General features: G+C 44.4%; 1 protein-coding gene across 1 annotated transcript in view; it reads right to left on the reverse strand.

The window, feature by feature from the left end:
* The window catches only part of LOC115096884 (cofilin-2-like), a 43,853-nt gene extending 25,036 nt beyond the window's left edge, over positions 1-18,817 (reverse strand). The window contains exon 1 of the mRNA XM_029612106.1: positions 18,668-18,817. Coding sequence (XP_029467966.1) covers positions 18,668-18,670 — 3 coding nt within the window. The 5' untranslated portion in view covers positions 18,671-18,817. The remainder of the gene's footprint in view (positions 1-18,667) is intronic.
* Positions 18,818-20,003: the final 1,186 nt, after the last annotated feature.

The following is a 20,003-nucleotide window of genomic DNA, read 5'->3' on the forward strand; positions in this document are numbered from 1 at the left end:
TTGGAGTATGTTACCCATTTTCTCCAAAAAGTGAGGGTAAGACAGGTCCTCCGGTGGAGAATAAGGTTCCTGTTGGCCTTCTGGTACATCGGAGGGAAATCCTGTTGACGAGTTGGGTGAGTCAGAAAGGGAGTCATAGGGTTCCGGCAAGTTAGAGGATGTCGGGGAGGGTTGCGGGTTTAATCCCTTAGGAGAGGCTGGTGTGTCTCAGCCTTCGAAGGAGAAGATGTCGGCTCTATTCCAGCAGAGGGCGCTTTACCCAACGCAAAGGATGCTTCTAACGTGCTATAAAAACCAGCCAAGGATTGAGATAATTGCCAAAAGGCATCTTTCGAAGCTTGTGGCAAAGCTGGCTTATGCTGCTTCTCAGCAGGTCTAGCAGGATGTTTCGGTACGTCCGAAGTCCTGGACGGGGAAGATGCTTGAGATGATGTCAAGTACTGCCTCATGGTTCTATATGGCTCAATCCCTGAGGGAAGTTCCCCGTCATCCAGGAGTTCGAACTCATCCGGTGAAACCTCCTGGTCAGACTGATCCGGACTGTCTAACGGCAGGAGGTCCTGCCCATAAGGGCGGGAAGGTCCAGGAACAGGATCCGCTGGTGCCGTAATCGCAGCAGCCGTAGGCGCAGCCAGCGCAGGGACAGCGGGGCCTGGACAGGAAGCCGTTTGCATCTGTACAAAGGCATGAATCCCCTTAAAAAGATCCACCCAGGAAATTGACGCAGTCTAAGCGCCGGGGTAGCCCCTGGAGAACTATCAGCAAATCTTGGCTGAGACGAGTCCTGGCCCGAGGGTCCCACGGCCTCCTCACACTGGGCACATAGGGAGTCCGGCTCTTCACTGTGCGTGGCTCGAAGCTGGCATGCAGAGCAGAGGCAGAGGGCTTGAATGCCTGAGGCAGGAGGCACCCCCACTGAAGATGCTGAGGCGTTCTGTTCCATGAAAAAGTATGCGTGTAACGATATGCAGCAGCAGTATATGCTTAATACAATAGGTGCGCAAGAATATGTGGCAGCAATATACGCTCAATACAATAGGTGCACAATAATATGCGGCAGCAATACAAGCTCAATAATATGCGGCAACAATATACGCTTAACAGTAAGCGGGCAGCTCAATAGTATACCATATGCTTTCAGCAGTAAGCGGTTAGAAATACACGCTAAATGGTAGTCAATATGCTCTCAGCAAGAAGCGGTCAGCCATATGTGCACAATGAAGAATATGCGCTTAGTCATAGCCATGCGCCTATCCCGGGCGCTCAATACCTGAACAAGGCTCAACAAATGGAGCCCTCCACCGATCCTCGGAGACCAAAAGTAAGAGATGTACGCCTTACCTGATCCTCGGCGCTTCCCGGCTGGAACCTGGGTGGTCTCCGGCTGCAGGGGGAGAGGGCAAGTACCGTCACCGCCGTGGTTGAGGATATGCATCCACTGCCTTGTCCATGCTGGGATAGAGGCACCTCGTATGCCTCACCCGAACCTCACCTGGGGGCTGCGTCCCTGCTGCGATTCGGCCACTGGACCGAGGACTTAAACCTCCCGGGGATCATCGAAATCACCCCAGGAAACTCAACTGGGGAAGGACCTTAGGGTATCACCGCAGGAGTGCGGGGCTCGATGGTGCTGTAGAAAATTTAGTAGATTTGGAAAACACGCTCCGTGAGCGTGCAGGCTCTCCAAACTGCTTTGGAGACGGAAATTACTAAGTTGCTACGCTTCCGGTGGGGGTATATATACACCCGTGCTGACGTCAGATCCGTCTCCAACTGTTAGCACGAGCATACTATACCCATTTGTCCTGAGTCCATCTGGCTACATGCCAGGAAATGCCACTTTTTCTCCGAAGTACTTGACACCATGGCTCTGATCATGAGCTCAACTCTTATCCCCAGAAAGGTAGATATTGTTCTGTGGTAACAGGGTCTACAGCCACTTCAAAGATTCACATAGGTCCTCTGTTTTGTTTGCTCTGGAGCACTGAACTCTGCATAGTTTGTGGCCCTATAAGAGACCTAATCTTACTGCAGATACAGCTCTTCATAGAATTGTGAGACAGCACAAATACAAATGTGTACTCGACAAAAGATGTCTTAAGGCAGCTCATGATGCAATGCCTGCACATGTTCAGTAGAACTCAAAGCTCTACTAGCTAGGAGAAGCCAGTCCCCCAGATGATATCCACTCCATGTAATGGCTAATTCAGCCTGCTTGACAGAAAGTGCTGTAAAAGTCTGGTGGTGACAATTACCATTAAAGACTTTAGGAGTGTCACGTGATGTGAATGAGGTAGAAGGACGTGCCTCTTAGCTTGGGCGCCACACTACCACTTTTCAACCTTACAGCAGTTTCCTACCTTCCTGTGAGTGGAGTTTGCAGCAGCAGTCGCTGTAGAGAAACTGAAATATAGTGAGTAGGCAGAGTTCATGTACCGAACCTGATGGTAACACTCACACAATGTCTCACAGAAGCCCAGGAGCTGGAATGAAGTAGGCCTTTGAGGAGCAAGTCCTGATTCCAGGGAAAGCTCTGAGAGAGCTATGGTAATTCAGATGTAGTAGGCAGCGATGACTTCCAGGCAGAAGTGAATACGGAGCAAGTCTGAACGTGGGCCCTTGAGGAGCGAGTACTCCTGGTAAGTCAGAGGAGGCAGAGTAGCCCAAACCCTTACTAACTCGATCTGTTAGAATTTGCTAAAACCTTATATATCCGTCACGGGTGATGTCATCTCAGGGGGGACGACCCTAAGGTTCGCGCCATGCGCGTGCCCCATGGCCTCCAGGAAACATGGAAGGGTTGCAGCGTCTAGCCGGTCTGGGGATACCAGGGCAACCAATCTTCCTGCAGGCAAAGAGGGAGGTGCCAAAGAGGTAAGGAGGGCTGAGAGAGGGAGTCTGGAACCGATGGACACAACAGTAGGAGAGATCCTCTGGTGGAGAATAGGGTTCTGGTAAGGTATCTGGTAGGTTGGATGGCATGCCCGTGGAGGAAGAGGGAGACGAGGCTGATGTAATTGGAGATTCTGGGCTATGGGGTGATCTGGGCCTAGAAGCTTGGGAATATCCTCTCCTACAGAAAAGATTCCTGCACCTCCAACAGGAGATGTGATGGAGAATGTAGAACTTCCATGCATTCTATATCTTCAAAGAAGGTACCGCCTGAGATATTGTAGACAGCCTTTGATGCTAGTGTGCCTCATGGCATTATAGTCTGACTTTTTTTTTTTTTTTAGAAGACTGGTAGGGATGCAGAATGTCTTGAGAAAGAAGACCTGCCAGATGTTTTATTGAAGGACCAGGCTTCAATCTTTTAGGAGAAGGTGGATGCAAGGCTGGTGAATGGCTTCTCCATTTGGAGACTGAAGACATGTCAGAATAGAGAGATCACACTGCTGGAGCTCACCCTGGATGAAGGAGAAGGGGGGGGTGTGTCTGAGAAAAAGTTCTACATCCACATCTGTAAGGGTTGCTCGGGAATGAGACAAGCAGCCAGAATGTACAGATGTATCTGGTTTCCCTTTATACCCATGGTGTGTGTATGGAATTTGAGAGTCTTCATTTTATGGCTTTTGGAAGGTGTATGTGCTGCAGGGTCTGCATGCAATGGTGCTGTAGATGGTGCAACATGCTTAGATAGCTTCCTAGACGGCTCTGTATGCTTCGAAAGTGTTGTGAACAGCTCAATATGCTTTGATTGCACCACAGACAGCACATGTGTTGCATTTGATGAGCGGTTGTGTGCTGTCTTAGGCTGCAAAATGCCAGGGACAGGTCCCTGTGCCTTGAACGACGCAGATTGTTTCTTAATGAGAGTAAGGGGGGAGGGGGGAGTGATCCTCGTACCCCTGGGTGAGATTTCTTGGGCTCTGTAGGCAAAGAGTACCTGGCCCAACTTCTGGTAAGTTTTGTGGCTTCTCCCATGGTCGAGGCCCTTTTTTGATGTGCAGTCGATGGTATCTTCATCCAGCTGGGGGAAGATGGCGTCGGGGCATAAGAGCTGGATGATTTCAGCCGTTCAATTCGCTCTGTGTGATGTTTGTGTGCTGGGGAGACTAAAAAGATTGAATTTGAAAAAAAATCAGGGAGAAAAAAGCCTGTGTGCATTTGGCTCGTGGAAAAAAATACTGAGGAGATGGCTGATTGGCATGTTAATATCTACTCTGCACAAAGAGTACTTGCCAGAATATGTAGCAAAACAGTGATTGGTACTGGCTGCAACCAGAATACTGGGATGCAGATGCAAAGATGGGGGGGGGGGGGGGGGGGGGGGGGAGAGAAAACCATTACTGAATTCAAGAAGATATGGGATAGACAAAATTCTTAGAATGATAATTAAGCACTGGAATAACCTGTACAGATCAATAGTTACAACCCTGAAAAATGTCGTGCTATGTAAGCTGATGGGCTGGATGTGTGTTTCTGCTATATCATAAAGCAGCTACCTCCCTTGAAATGGGCCAAAAGAATATTTGCCTTCCCTTCCAGCACATCAGTTTGCCATACTCTTGTGAGCTCTGGATGGGAGACTAATCTGAGTCACTGCACTGCTACAGTTTTAATACTAACCGGGAAAGTTATCTACATTGATAAGACAGGCGAAGAGAGAGAATTAGAAATGAAGTTTGCCATAGAGGCAAAAAACTCATAAAAACTTTAAATATAGCCAAAGCAAGAAACCTGTGAGGGAGTCTGTTGGACCACTAGATGACCAAAGGGTTAAAAGGGCTCTTAGGGAAGATAAGCCATTGCAGAAAGACTAAATGAATTCTTTGCCTCTGTTTACTAATGAGGATGTTGGGGAGATACCAGTTCTGGAGATGGTTTTCAGGGGTGAAAAGTCAGATGAACTGAATGAAATCACTGTGAACCTGAAGATGTAGTAGGCCAGATTGACAAACTGAAGAGTAGCAAATCACCTGGAATGGATGGTATGCATCCTAGGGTTCTGAAGGAACTCAAAAATGAAATTTCTGATCTATTAGTTAAAATTTGTAACCTATCATTATAATCATCCATTGTACCTGAAAACTGGCCAATGTAACCCCAATATTAAAAAAAGGCTCCAGGGGTGATCTGGGTAACTAGAGACCAGGAGCCTGACTTCAGTGCCGGGAAAAATAGTGGAAACTATTCTCAAGATCAAAATTGTAGAGCATATAGAAAGACATGATTTAATGGAACACAGTCAACATGTATTTACCCAAGGGAAGTCTTGCCTAACGATCTGCTTCATTTTTTTGAAGGGGTTAATAAACATGTGGATAAGGTGAACTGGTAGATGTAGTGTATTTGGATTTTCAGAAGGTGTTTGACAAAGTCCCTCATGAGAGGCTTCTAAGAAAACTAAAAAGTCATGGGATACAACGAGTGAGGTTATCAAATTTGCGGATGATACAAGATTATTCAGAGTAGTTAAATCACAAGCAGACATACATTACAGGAGGACCTTGCAAGACTGGAAGATTGGGCATCCAAATGGTAGATGAAATTTAATGTGGACAAGTGCAAGGTGTTGCATATAGGGAAAAATATGCCCTTGCTGTAGTTACATGATGCTAGGTTCCATATTAGGAGCCAACACCCAGGAAAGAGATCTAGGCATACTGGATAATACTTTAAAATATTTAGAAATTTTTTATATACCGTGGCACATTATCACCTTGGTTTACAACAATAATTTCAGCAATGAGCTTTACGGTCAATGATAAGGTGTACATAATGTCAAACACACATAAATAAAATAAGAACAATTACCAAAAACAAATAAATTTATGAAATTCAAATACTATAGTTAAAGGTAGGACTAATGGAGAGTGGGATGTAAGAGCCAGGAAATTCATAGGCGAGTGGTATTGGATCAGAGAAAACCAGGGACAAGAGATTGGCATTACAGAAACAGCAAGATTATTGCTGTTTCTGTAATGCCAGCAAGAAATAGTCTGCTCAGTGTGCTGCAGTCAAAAAAGCAAACTATCGGGCGATTCAGTAAAGTCTGCGGGAGAGCAGACAACTCCCCCTCTCCCGGTGCACGCACAGGCCACTTGCCTGTGTGCACGATTCTGTATTTAAATTAGGTGGTGCGGTAGAAATGGGCAAAAGGAGGCCCTAGCGCCTCCTTTTGACCCGGAGCAGTGGCTTGTCAGCAGGTTTGACAGCAGATGCTCAATTTTGCTGGCGTCTGTTCGAGCCCGCTGACAGCCACAGGCTCGGAAACTGGACACTGACAAAATTGAGCATCTGATTTTTGGCCCGACAGCTGCTGGCCCATTTAAAAAAAAAATTTGTCCCCACTTTTTACTCTTCAGGACCTCAGACTTAATATCGCCATGATATTAAGTCGGAGGGTGCTGGCAGAAACTAGCGCCTACCTTTGGTTAGGCACTAATTTCTTAAAGTAAAATGTGTGGCTTGGCTGCACATTTTACTTTCTGTATCACACGGGCATACCTAATAGGGCCATCAATATGCATTTGCATGTTGAGGGTGCTATTAGGTGCTGCAGGTTGGATGCACGTTTTCCACCCCTTACTGAATAAGGGGTAAGGGAAACGTGTGTCCAAGGGCAGGTTAACAGTGTGCTCTGTTGGAGTGCACTGTACTGCATCAGCCTGAATGTTAGGAATTATTAGGAAGGGAACGGTTAATAGAACGGAAAATGTCATAATGCCTCTATAAATCACTCCATGGTGAGACTGCACCTTTAATACTGTGTACAATTCTGGTCGCCACATCGCAAAAAAGATATAGTTGCGATTGAGAAGGTACAGAGACGGGCAACTAAAATGATAAAGGGGATGGAACAGCTCCCCTATGAGGAAAGGCTGAAGAGGAGGTTAGGGCTGTTCAGCTTGGAGAAGAGTCAGCTGAGGGGGGGGATATGATAGAGGTCTTGAATGAGTAGACGTGAATCTGTTATTTACACTTTCGAATAATAGAAGGACTAGGGGGCATTCCATGAAGTTAGCAAGTAACATTTAAGACTATTGGAGAAAATTCTCTCACTCAACGCACAATAAAGCTCTGGAATTTGTTAGAGGATGTGGTTAGTGCAGTTAGTGTAGCTGGATTCAAAAAAAGGTTGGTTCTTGGAGGAGAAGTCCATTAACAGCTATTAATCAAGTTTACTTAGGGACTAGCCACTGCTATTAATTGATTCAGTAGCATGGGATCTTCTTAGTGTTTGGGTAATTGCCAGGTTCGGCCTCTGTTGGAAACATGATGCTGAGCTTGGACCATTGGTCTGACCCAGCATGGCAATTTATGTTCTTATGAGTCTGTCCTTATACAGACCCTTAGAGCACCAAGATTCTCTGACAAAGAATTAAAAGAACAGATTCCTGTGATAGAAGTATATTAACTCATTTTCCTATCCTGAAATTATGCATCTGTATTACTATTTGATAGGCACAGGATCAAGATTTCACAAGTTTGGAATTCAGGTAATCTTAGATCTGTCACTTTAAATGTGACTTCAAAATCCATAGTACAGATAGTTTGCCAAACTGCAATTTGTACAGCATTTAAAGCCACTAGAACAAGTTTTGATTAGTTGTTCAATCTCTAGTATTTATTGGTCTGGATTAGAACAGAGGGAATTGCAATAGTCTCCTGCCCAATACTTTACAATCCCTTCAAAGTTAAAATGCAGCAGCCCCTTCTCCATGAACTGTGCACTTTTGTGAGGACATGAGAAATGACCTTTTCAAAGGCTGGTCCTGTTCTATGGAACTCTGCTTGCACACATGTGCAATATAAAAAAAAGCCCAAGATATTTTTTAAAAGCTGTAAACTTAAGTATTTGAGCCAACCAATTAAAATGTTTTGCATAAGCACTGGTACAGCCTAATATGATATTTGACAGTTCAGATTAGATGGCAATGCATTTTTGACCATTTGTATTCCCATTTTTCTGTTGTATTAGTTAAATGTGCTTATTTTATGTATTTTTGTACCCACCCCAAACTCTGGAGTGTGGGGGGAAAACATTTTAAATAAAACCAATCCTTCACAGGAGTGCTGCCATCCAAATTTTGATGGAGAGGAGCTCCATCAAAATTACTCCTCTCACTTCAGGAGTCAAGCAAAAAGTCTGGTGTTATTTTTGAATTAGTCACTAGTTTTCTGCTGTGTTGCAATTAGAATCTAGTAGGTGTGCCAGTTTAAAGTTTATGCCTGAACACACCTTTATAATCAAGCTAATAGCTTCTTGACTGTACACTGCTGTTCATTTTATTAAACTGTTAATGTCCTATGAGCATATGCTAACATCTCACTTTGGGTGATACCTGCTTTTTTTTTATATTTGTAATAAACCCAAAATATTGCTCTAAAAAGTTGCAGACTGGATGTACAAGTACAATGAAGTAGGAGGCTCTAGTTGCATTCTGTTAGAGGGGTCCCAGCTGTGGTTCTCCAGGAAACCAAATAAAATCAGCTTAGTCTTGCTGAGACCTAATGTAAGCAGATACAGATAATTAATATTCATTGTGGATATACTACAAGCCTGTGGCCATGGTGTCCCCAGGACAGTCCAGGGCTTTCCGAATCTAAAACCTGTTGCTTTATTTATGCTGATCTCATTGTAAAGCACGTTGCAGCTGCTTGAATATTTCTTCAGCATCTTTAACAATGTGAAAGAAACCAAAGCAAATTCCAACTAGACAGGTTAAGGCTCAAACCAAAACTTCTAATCATCCAAGGTAGAAGCAACATTTTCTGAAGTGTTCTGCCAACATTCACACTAACATACGCAAAATTTTGGTGATTAGAAGTAGAACCTCAAAGTCTTGATAACCAAACTAGGGGTTCAGCAGAGTGCACAGTTTTACCCTCAGGTATAGGCACACTGTGCAAATGCTACTCTATGCAGCAAAGGGCTTTGGACACAAGTGTGTGTAAAACTGCCTTGCTTAGCACCCAGACATGGAAGTTGTATGCAAATAAAGGTATTAACCATCACCTCCCCAATACAGAGGGGTGGGGGGTAGCCTGGCTCAACTCAGGTCCTCTTAACACTAGAAGTTTTACCTCTGACCAGGAGTAAAATTTCCAGTACTTGTGTCAGTCTGTGCAGAATTTGAAGTTATGCCTGTAACTGAGGTGTGTGAAAACATGCTTTGTATACGCAAGCCATGTTTTCTGGTAATATGCTTTCTGCACAAATCATGACAGATTCCCCCACTCCTGAGTTTAGGATGTGCATTCAGCCTGTGCCGAGCACACATTTTTAACTTGTGTACATTTGCCAGTCAGTGCATTTTTTTGGTTTTAGCTCCAGATACATTAGCTTACTACATCAGGTGTTAAAAAGCTTAACTGTGCTGAAATTCAGCACAAAGGTTAACTCCCATTATTGCATCTGCCCCTAGGCTTGCTTCGAAGACCATGATTTAAGACCCACCTTCCTACCTTCTGCAGTATGCTGGCTGTCACTGAATTTTCTGGATTTTAATCCTGTCCAAAAATCTATTACAGATTATCTGACACAAACACACCCCAAGATACAAGTAGGAACAAACTTGCAGAAAAAAATAAATGTAAAGGAATGTAATTGTCAATGAGACCTGGCAACATGCTTTGCATTATTTTATTCCAACTAGTAGGCCAATGAATTTTGTTACACCAGTTCTCACTAAGGCTCCTCAGCTACTCAAGCAAGATGACTCAGTTACTACTTCAGGCTCAAAAAAGCAAGTTTGCTTACCATAAACGGTGTTTTCTATACTTAGTAAGATCAAATAGCCATGCTGAATGGCTGACATCAGGGCATCACCCAGCAGAGCTCTCTGTCAAAGACAAGGCTTTTTGCCCTACTGGGCATGCACAATTCCCACACAAATAAGCCTTTTAAGTCCCCTTAATTCATATCAAAGCAAAAAAAAGTCATCCAGAACTTTTAGGGATGCTATCCAGAGAGGAAAGGCAGGAACGCATGGTTAATTCAACCTATCTACAGAAGACACTTTATGGTAAGCAAGCTTGCTTCTTCCCCTCCCCCCAATTGATAAGCAGGCTGAGGGTTATAGGTACTTCATGTTTGGTTTCAGTTTTTTCCTCCTGCCCCCTCCCCCAAGTCTCCTCTATGGCAGCTTGTTACTGGATGAGAATGACTGCTCTTTCCACTGATCCATCTGCATTAGCTTGGTCATCTAGGCCAGTGGTTCTCAACCAGTACATTGTGACACCAATGTGTTGCCAAGTACATTCAGGTGTGCCACCACACTTCCCCACCCCCCCACTGCAAAAAACCCAACCCACCACACATCTGCCTGAGCTTAAAATGCTGATAGCGCAGGTAGAAAATGGCAGGAGAGCTGGAAGCAGTACTGTGGTACTAGCAGTAAGGTCTCTTCTTCCTTCCCCCCCCACCCCAGAAGAAGCAGTGTGCAGTGGCCACATATGCAGGAAGAAGAGACCACGCTAGGTACAAATGTGTGCAGCATCAGCCCAGAGCAAAAAGAGGAGCAACATTGGTTCCTGCCACCAATGGGACCGCTTTCTCAAGGCTGCAGCTGCCTCTAGTTCAATTGGGGGTGGGGGGGGTGAGCATGTATGAGTGATTAAGAGCCTGTTTATGTGAAAGAGCATGTGTGACAGAACCTTTATGAGCACACCTTGTGTGATTTGTCACACACAAGCTGAGGAGAAAGCTGCAAGAACCCTCACCCCATTCACAACAATCTCAGGGCACCTGGAAATCAAAATGTTTCCAGGTATGGGGAGCAGAGCATTTTTTTATCCTTATTTTTAATTGGGTCTGTGTTGAAATATTTTATTGGTGTCTGGAAATTTATGAGTTTAATTGGATATTCATTTCATCAGCTGTTTTAAAATCTTATAAAACCAATAGCAGTAAAACCATACTAATATTTATTGATTTGTTTTATGAGGTCTGGTGACATTTCTTTATCCTTAGTTGCACTACATACAGAGTCTGGCTTGTTGCAGTTTCCAGTTCAGTTTTTGTCTGCAAGTTTCTGGTCTCTATTCTGTTAGGTGAGGGTCTGCACATGTGACTGAGGTATTTTTGGCATGTAGTTTGTATAGGACCCTATAGCAGCCTGGCTTATTCCAATTCCCTAATAGGAGGAGTACTGGAGTAATATATTCCAATGTTGCCCACTTAGGTGAAGTGGTTACTGTGAGTGCTGGAAGTTGGTGCAGTTCTGGTATGGGATGTTTACTATTTATGTAATTTCTGTTCAGAAAGAAATTTTCCATACTTATCTTGCCCTTGTCATTCTTAATAAAAATGGCTTTTTTAAAAAACTTACTGTGGATTATGAGCAGTGTCACATGTGAGCATTTCCTATCAGGTGTATCACACTGGGGAAAAAAAAAAAAAAAAAAAAGAGTTGAGAACCACTGATCTAGGCAATATGAATATATAGATGGACTAAGGGGCCATCTTGCAGATGTCTTCAATAGGCACATCTCAGATGCACCAGAGAAGACTGTGCATGCAATCCAATTGGAGAGTTTTTTGCAACTCATGTTCCAATCCATTTGGGTCATAAGACACGAAAAGTGCAATTTCTCTCACTTTGTGTTTATAGAAACAGTATGATGGCAGAAAAGAACACTCCAACCCCCTCCAAAGTGGAGAGTGATGTTGCAGTTGCATTAAAAAAAATTCAAAATTGGTTATGGGTATTAATCCCATGCCTTCTGCTGAGGGTAGTAACTGCTGCTCTGTGCAGGTTACCCCCATGCTTATCAGGTCCCCAGACTGTAAAAGTCAGGGTACTCATTGGTTGACATCTGAAGCCAATTCCCCTTTTACCCTGCCATTTAATAAGTCAAGGCTCTCTTGCAGTTTCCACTTGATAGTCTCTATGGCTTTGGAAAAAATACAGAAGCGTTATAGACTGATGTGAAAAACCAGAGCACTTTTGGAAGGAATTTCAGGTGGGTGTGTACAGCCACCTTGTCATGGAAAAATTGTAAGCAAGGTGGAAAGTGTACTAGGGCTTGAGGTTTGCTCACTTTTCTTGCTGACTTAAAAGCACCAGCAAAAATACAACTTTCCAAGTTAAGAAAGTAAGAGGGGCATTATGTAAAGGAGAGCCATTAGAACTAGAAGTACAATGTTATCCTAAGGCACTGGGGGGACCATAAGTATAGCAGTCCTTTCATGTATCGGGAAAAACAGAGTTGATACTGCAAAATGGAGGTTCCCCTCTGAGACATTAAGCTGCTATAGCACTTAGATGTTGGATTACCTTCACTACCTATCCCTCATGGGTCTTGCAACATCTTCCATTCGAGTGCATCTATCAAGGCTCACATGTGAAAAGGATTTATGAACCACTATTCCACTTAAAAATATGAGTGAATATTTCCTTGCTGAGATTGATGTTTTTGACTTTGGATAGATGGAAGCAGGTTAGGGTTGAGTGCTCAGTTTCCATGCTGTGAGATTGAGAGAAGGTTGTAAATGGTGGAAGAGTAACCTGTTCCCTTTGGTTAATAGGGAAGATTCCAACCTTCAGCTGCACGGTAGCTCTGTTAAGAACTGAATGAGATGTATACCATAGTTGTCTCAGCCATGCTGGAGACATTTGTATCCTGGCTCCACCCTGCATACACTTCTGTACCATCTTTGCTATGAATGGAATTGGAGGTAAGGCATAAAGCAGTCCCAGGGACCAAGAAATTAGGAAGGCATCTAGCACTTCCCTGTATAGGTTTGGGTAAAGAGCAGAACCAAGCTCTTTGTTCTCTTGTGAATAGATCTATCCATGGTTGGCACCAGTCTTGGAATAATTTGCCTGAGAGAAACTTTGTGAGGTCAGAAGTCCCTGCTGAGTTGGTCCGCTTCTGTATTTGCAGCTCCTGGAAGGTAGATGGCCTAGATAGTTGTCCAGTGGGATTTTGCTCAGTTCTATGGGGCCAAAGTCTCTTTGTAGAGGGTCCAAGAGAACATCCCTCTTTGTTTAAGGTAATGCATTGCAAGCTGGTTGTCTGTATGACTCATCTGTTGTCAATGGAGAATGTGCTGGAACACCCTGACAGCATGCCACACCACTCAGATTTAGAATATTTGGCAACATGATTCCTGGAGGACTAACAAGCCCTATGTTTTTAACTGAAAATGGTGCCCCCCCATCACCTCAGGCAGAGGTGTCTGGTTAGGATAATTTGACGTAGTTTAGGTTGAAGAAGAAATCAGTCTCCAGGACACCTGCACAGAGCCACCATTTGAAATCAATCTTCATGAAGCTGGTTAACACTAGTCTACAATAGAGATTTCAAATAATTCCACTGCATTTGTAAGCCCCTTTATAGGTGCCACATGTGTAGGCAGGAAGAGAGGACTATATATAGACTGCTGTCACCAGGTGGCCCAGAAGGGTGAATAGCAGGTGAGTGCATGCCATGGTTTGTGCTTGCAGAGTCCTTAGGTCTCAATGTCTGCTCAGTCCTGAGAAAGAAAAGCCCTTGAGATAAGTCTATCCAGGCCCCAATGAACTGTATTGTTGGAGTCTGATGGAGGGTAGACATTTTGTAGTTGATTACAAATCCTAACTGTTCCAGATTGACTGTTGGAATGCAAAGCCTCTTGTGAGGGAGGAAATAGCCGAATTACGAGTTTGCGCAGGTGTGCCACAGTCAGACATTTTGTGAATACTCTCAGGGCTAGAAGAGGCCAAACAGAAGTACTTTGTATTGGTAGTGTTTGTCCCCCACCTGGAAACAAAAGCTAATGCCAAGATGAGTGCATAGGAAAGTATGCATTCACATCTTTAAGGTCCAGTGAGCACATCCAGTTCTGCAGCTACATAAATGGCAGTATGGTGCCCAGGGATGTCATCTTGAATTTTTCCCGACAAAGATGCTTGTTGAGAGCACCAAGATCTTGGATAGGTCTGATCCCCAAGAATTCAGGAAGGCTGAGAAAGTATTTGGAATGATAGCCTTGGTTGTAATTGCCTTGGCTTAACTCCTGTATGGTGTTTTCAGGAGGGATTGCACCTCCTGCTGTAATACTGTTGGGATTGATCACCCAGAGGAGCAGCAAGGTGAGGAATTTTTGGGGGAATTTTTGGTTGAGTTTTGAATTTGTATCCTAGGCAAAAGCGTGAAACTTTGGATAACCTTTTTACCAGTCATCCAGCAGTTTGTGGTCTTTCTGGAGGAAAGTTGGAATAGAATGATTTTCTTCATGGCAGACTCCACGATAACCGAGTTATGGGGGAGCTGAACTATTCCATATCCTGGTGATTTCTGCATTCAAAACTTGCAATCAAGCCGCCTTGCTGTCACCCCTGTATGAGTTTCCCCAGAGTTTTATTAAAGATGTTTGCAGCACTGGATGAGATTGAAATGCTGCGGGTTCACTAGAAAGCTCCAAAGTTCTCAGCAAGCTCTTACTTCTATGTGGGGGTCAGGCTCCTTATAGGATGACCACCTTCAGAGAAAGACTGTCTAGAAGAGAGTATGGTAGGTCTTCTGGTGAAGTAGCAGCCTGGAATTACCTCCGGTGGACCAGAAGAGATACCAGTTGAGCTAGTACAAGACTTCCCAGGTGATGGCAGTATTAGACAACTTTATCTCAGGGTGAAGATGGTAGAAGAGGATCTTCAAATATCAGGAATGTCTGGAGCAGTTAACTACTGCCTGCTGGAGTGGATAAAATGGACAGTAGAGGTCTCCTGCTCCAAATTTTGCTGGTATCCAATGATGCAGCTGGAGTTAGTGGTAAGAGGAAGCAAAGGGTTTGGGTGTAGGCTGTCTGAAGCCCTGTTGCCATAGGCTTGAAGGGAGCAAGGTGACCTGTGTAGTTGTATCAACCCCTGCCAGTACCATGTGTGGTGGTACTGGCAGGGGTTGATACAAGATTTTTGTTACTCAGCAGTGGAATCATAGCTACTAGGATATCCATGAAATCAGGCTGGGCCATCTCTTGCTATTCTCCGCTAGCTTCTAGAGAAGCAGGGGTGTAAAAAAAAGCCCCCCCCCCAGGGATCCCAACATGGGATGGGTTCCTCAATAGTATCCTATATGTATTCTGTGTCTCTTTAAGGGGGCTCTCAATTGGCTATGGAAGATGTATGCCTGTCTAGTGTTCCAAATGTACTTTTGCTTTGTGGGAAGCATCTTGCACCTTATGCATCGGGTGCGCAAGATGGTGCAATTTTGTCTTTGGCTTCATAGGAGTCTGAGCTTGCACCAGTGTGCTCCACATGTGCCTCTGTGTAGTGGGTGTCAGGGGCCCCTGTCTGTGGTGCTGAGAAGTGCCACACTCGATGCAGGGTGCATTGCCATTGGTGCTGAATAGTCTTCAGCACATGCAGTGTTTTCTGAGATTGTAAAGGTGTTAGATGTGGGCTGTGTCATGTGGTTTTGCCTCCAAGACTTCTGGCAGTGTGCTCGCACAGGCTGAAAAGTGTTCTGGCACATGAGGGCACTGTGACTGGCCTTGGGAAGACTGAGGAGCTCTATCTTCTAGGGATAAGGAGGCTGACAACTGGGCCCAAGTGTTTTACGCCCAGAGCAGAGCCATCTTTTCTGTATGTTGTCAGCCTGAGGCGACATACAACCACAATCCCAGCAGTTTGCCTGGTTGTAGACCAGGCCCAGCCAAATAAAACTAGTTGTGGCCATCCGTAACAGACATTTATGAACTTTTCTTTACCTGCATTTGTAAAATCACACCATGGACATGAGACCACAGCTACAATACTTAAAGCCACCATTTTTTTCAGGGCCATGACAGCACTGACAATTTGAATAAAAAAATCTGAAGATTGAAAGAGAAGAATCCACGTCCATGCGAAGTGTGGATGAAAAAATACTGAGACTTCTAGAAGGCTCATTCATGCAGGAATTACTGTGCATGCCCAGTAGGGGAAAAAAAAAGCCTTCGCTTTGAGACACAGCTCTCCCTAGTGCTGCCCCATCACCCATTCAGCATGGCTAATTCAGCCTGCTTATCAACAGAAAATTTAGTTAACTAATGTTTTATAGCAGAGGGGGAACTACTTAATGCATCAGCAGTAGCTTGTGATAGTACATTGATTTTTTTTTTTTTTAAATAGTCTACCTTTTATGACTGGTCAGCCACTTCAAAAAAAGATTACATTCAGGTACTTGCAGATATTTCCCAGTCCCCAGTTTATGATCTAGGGCTAATGCAAAAAGAGGAAACTGTGTGCTGAATTTAAATGAACTAGCTATTTTAAATCACCAATGCATCAGTAGGGACCTTCATTTTCAATTTTATTTTTTCTGGGAAAAATGTTAAGTCACTGGAGAAAAACTAACATTTTTGTATCTGTAATAAATACTTATAAATTCAAGAAATAAAAGCTAAAGGTCCCTTATGCATCAGAAATTTAAAAAAATATACAAATTCAAGAGCTGTGTGAACAGAAAACTTTGTGTATAGCAAGTGTGCAGAAATTTGTGTACACAAGTTAAATTATATGCAGAAAGTATGTGCAAAAAATGTTCAGTGCAGAAAGCATTTTGCGCGCATGTCATTTTATGCAGAAAGCAGTTTCCTGCCAAAAAAAGTATCAACTCCAGTTTCTGCCTGTAGACTACCATCAGCCCTGGAAACTTTACTCCCTCTCATACTACAAGCTTTACAGTATTAAGAAAATGAAGTATGGCAGCACATCTCTCTGCATTGGATGGTACTAGCTAGTGCCATCATTAACATGGCATGTCCATGCAAGGGCTCTAACAAGTGTACCTTGTTGCAGTAAGTGTTGTGCACAAGAGTAGTGGGCACAACTCAGGGTTAGACTGCATGCTCTGCCAAACACATCTTACTGCATTGGCTTAAGTTTGTACTTGAGGCACTAGCACAAGGTAACAAGGAGAGGTAGAACCTTAACAGTGGCTTCCCAGCCTGCTAGTTTAACCATTAGGTTATGCTGCCACTCTAGGAGAATGCAGCATGCGCTGAATCTCTAGTCACTTTTTAAAGCCAAAAGAATGCTTTGAAGAAATAGAAGGCATACTACTTCTCTCCCCCTTACTCACATTCGCTTGTTTTCAGATTTCATTCTTACAATGAAATCTGTAGGCTGTATAGGCAGAATACTAATATCTCAGGATCACATCAGGCTCCAAACCCTGCAGTTTTCCTGTATTCCAGACCAGTTCCATATTTAGGATTTATGTTTTGGAATAGTGGAAGAAATCCACACATAGGTGGATTAATTGCCAAAGGGCTCTGCGAAAAGCCACTATCTCTAGTTAAGCTCATAAGCCTCACAAAAAGACCTCTAGCAGGTTTTAAATGTATGTTCCCACCGGAAAATAAGCAAGACCTCCTACAATAGTTTAAAACCAATCCAGGTTTTACAAGGACCTCAACCTATATTGAAGTATTAAAAAAAAAAAAAAATACTCAAGGCAAAACCCCAAATAGCTGCCTTGCTATATAATAGAAATTTTAACGGGAAGCTTAGCGGTAAGTTGCGACTGGCTGCAAAACAGAATTCAAAGTGGATTTCTGCCGCTGTGGGCCCGCCTGCGACCTTGGGTAAGTAACCATCTACTGTTGTCTCAGGTGCCTTATTTAGACAGCAAGCTCTCATGGGCTGAAATTTGCTAGATCTGTAAAGCAGTCTTTTGCAAAGCGTCCAAGCACCCCCCCCCCCCATCATTGTAGCGGAACAAGTCCTATAATGGCGGTCGCTCCACCGCCCAAGAGTAGCTCCGCTCCCGCTGCTATCAGGGGAAGCAGCCAATAGAAACCGCGCCATGGTCCCTTAGCACCCAAGCCCCGGGGCCGCCCTGCCACGACGGGCAGTGCCCAGAGCCCGATAACAGGCACCACTGCAGCACCTCGATTTTACACCATCCCCACCCCCCCCCAACCACTTTCAAGCCTCTCCCGCGCCAGGCCAACAGTTACTGGGAGCTTGGAAAACGAATCGCCCCCCCCCCCCCCTCCTTTACAGAGATTGAGCCACGCACCGCACCCACAACTACACCCGTGCATAGGCCGAGCAAAACCCCTCCCATGGATGTGCGCGCGATACCGCCTGAAGCGACAAAAAAAAGAGAGAGACAGGACAAAAACAGATTCGTATAAACAGGAATGTAGATCCAGATATGGTTTTCCCAATATATACTAACAAATCGTTCACGCTACCTCCCCAACAGGAAGCCACGGAATAACTCTCCCCACCCTTAACACTTCTAACCCATAAAGTACAGGCGCAGGCAGAGGAAATAAGGGGAGGGGGGGGTCGCTCCAATCCTGCCCTTCCCTCGGGTCTTCATATCAGGCGAGGAAAAAAAGAAAAAACGGCAAGAAATGAAACCAATCTCCCGCCGCCCGCGCGAAGAAGGAGTGCGATGCTACCTCTTCCTCTATCGCCTAGGGGGGAAAACGAAGAAGCAGGGCCCTCACGCTGCTGAACTCAAAAGCAAAATGTATTTTCATTTAGATTTTTTTCCCTTAACACCCCCTCCTCCTCCCCTCGCCCCTTACACCACAGATCAAAGATGGCGTGTATACATTTTTAAATAAAGGCAGACAAAAAAAAGCCAGAGGACAAAGGGACCCAGCATGCAGAAGGAATGAGCTAAAGTGGGGGGAAAAAAAATTACAGCTAGGAATGATTTACAAAATTACATAATATCGTTAAAATAAATAAAAAGACAAAAAAAAAAGGCGCGTTTAGGAAGGAGGAAAGCTCACCATGCCTGCTGGACTGAGGAGGAGAAGCTAATACCGTTCTCTTTCGCTCGCTGGCTGCGGCTCCCTACTCCTTCCGTTTTAACCCCGGCAGGCGCGCCCCTGCCTGCTTCGGGGCGGGGCCAGTTGCCGAGCTCACTACGCGATGTGGCCTGGGTATTGAAGCATTTTCTTTTTTCTTTGTGGCGCTGTGAGTCATCGTGAACTGGTCCATGCCACCCCCTCGCATTCCGTTAGCTAAAGGCTGCTTCGTGCGACCTTTTTATTTATTTATTTTTTTGTATTCTTTTCGACCGCTGCGCTCCATTCCATTAACGCTGTTTGGCCAGAAGCGGTGGTTTGTGCAGCACGTCCGCTCTTGCTAGGGCGGCCGGCATCTGGGCACAGGTCACAGCGGCATTTTTTTCCTTGTGATATCTGCGCCAGTATGTCACCCAGAGTGGTTGGGGCCTAGCGGAAATGGCATCCCTCCAAATGCCGAGTACGACTAAGTCTTAACTTGAAGCCCGAGGATGCAAGTCGTCCAGGCCTCCACCTCGTGCTCCTTAGCCAGTTCGATACCTCAGATCGATGACAGGTTTAGGAGTCAGGACACAGCCCCTCTCCCTTCGCTTGAGTCATCACAACAAGAGCTTGAAAGGCCCCCAACTGGTGGATTGAAGTTAGCAAGCTTCAAGCAGAGGCTTTGGCGCATTGGTCAGCTTCAACAACGTACAACTCTGAAGGCTCAGAGGCAGTTGAAATCGCCCATTTATAATTCTCATCACTTCCTTAGAGATCCCCTGTATTTATGCCATGCTTTGTTAAGTTCAAATACAGTTTTTTTTCCACAGGGAGGAATGTTCCACACATCCACCATCCTCTCTGTAGAAAATATTTCCTAACTCCTGAGGCTATAGCCGTTCAACCTCATCTCATGCCCCTTGTTCTAGAGCCGCCTTGCAATTGAAAAAGACTCGCCTCCTGTGCATGGAAACCTTTGAAATATTAAAATGTCTCTATCATATTTCCCCTATTGTGGAAAGCTATATAGGGACTTACTAAAAGAACTTTATGCACGCAGTTGGGATTAGTGAAACAAAACAATCATCAATAAATAAATGGATCAATATATATTGCATTGCTTGGTATAGAATTATTATCTTTAAAATTATAGCATATCTCTTTTTTCCCTTAGGCTGTCTGGTAGTAATAAATTGAGACACGATCATCTGTTTTTCTGTCTGATAAGGTTCAGTGTTTGAACTGTCTGGTGTTATGCTGTAACAGGATGCCTCCTACTTAGGCATAAATCTTGTTGAAATTGTAAGTTTGAAATTGGAACAACTGGCATTGCAAA

The sequence above is a fragment of the Rhinatrema bivittatum genome, chromosome 8, assembly GCF_901001135.1.
Source record: "Rhinatrema bivittatum chromosome 8, aRhiBiv1.1, whole genome shotgun sequence".
Lineage (NCBI taxonomy): Eukaryota > Metazoa > Chordata > Amphibia > Gymnophiona > Rhinatrematidae > Rhinatrema > Rhinatrema bivittatum.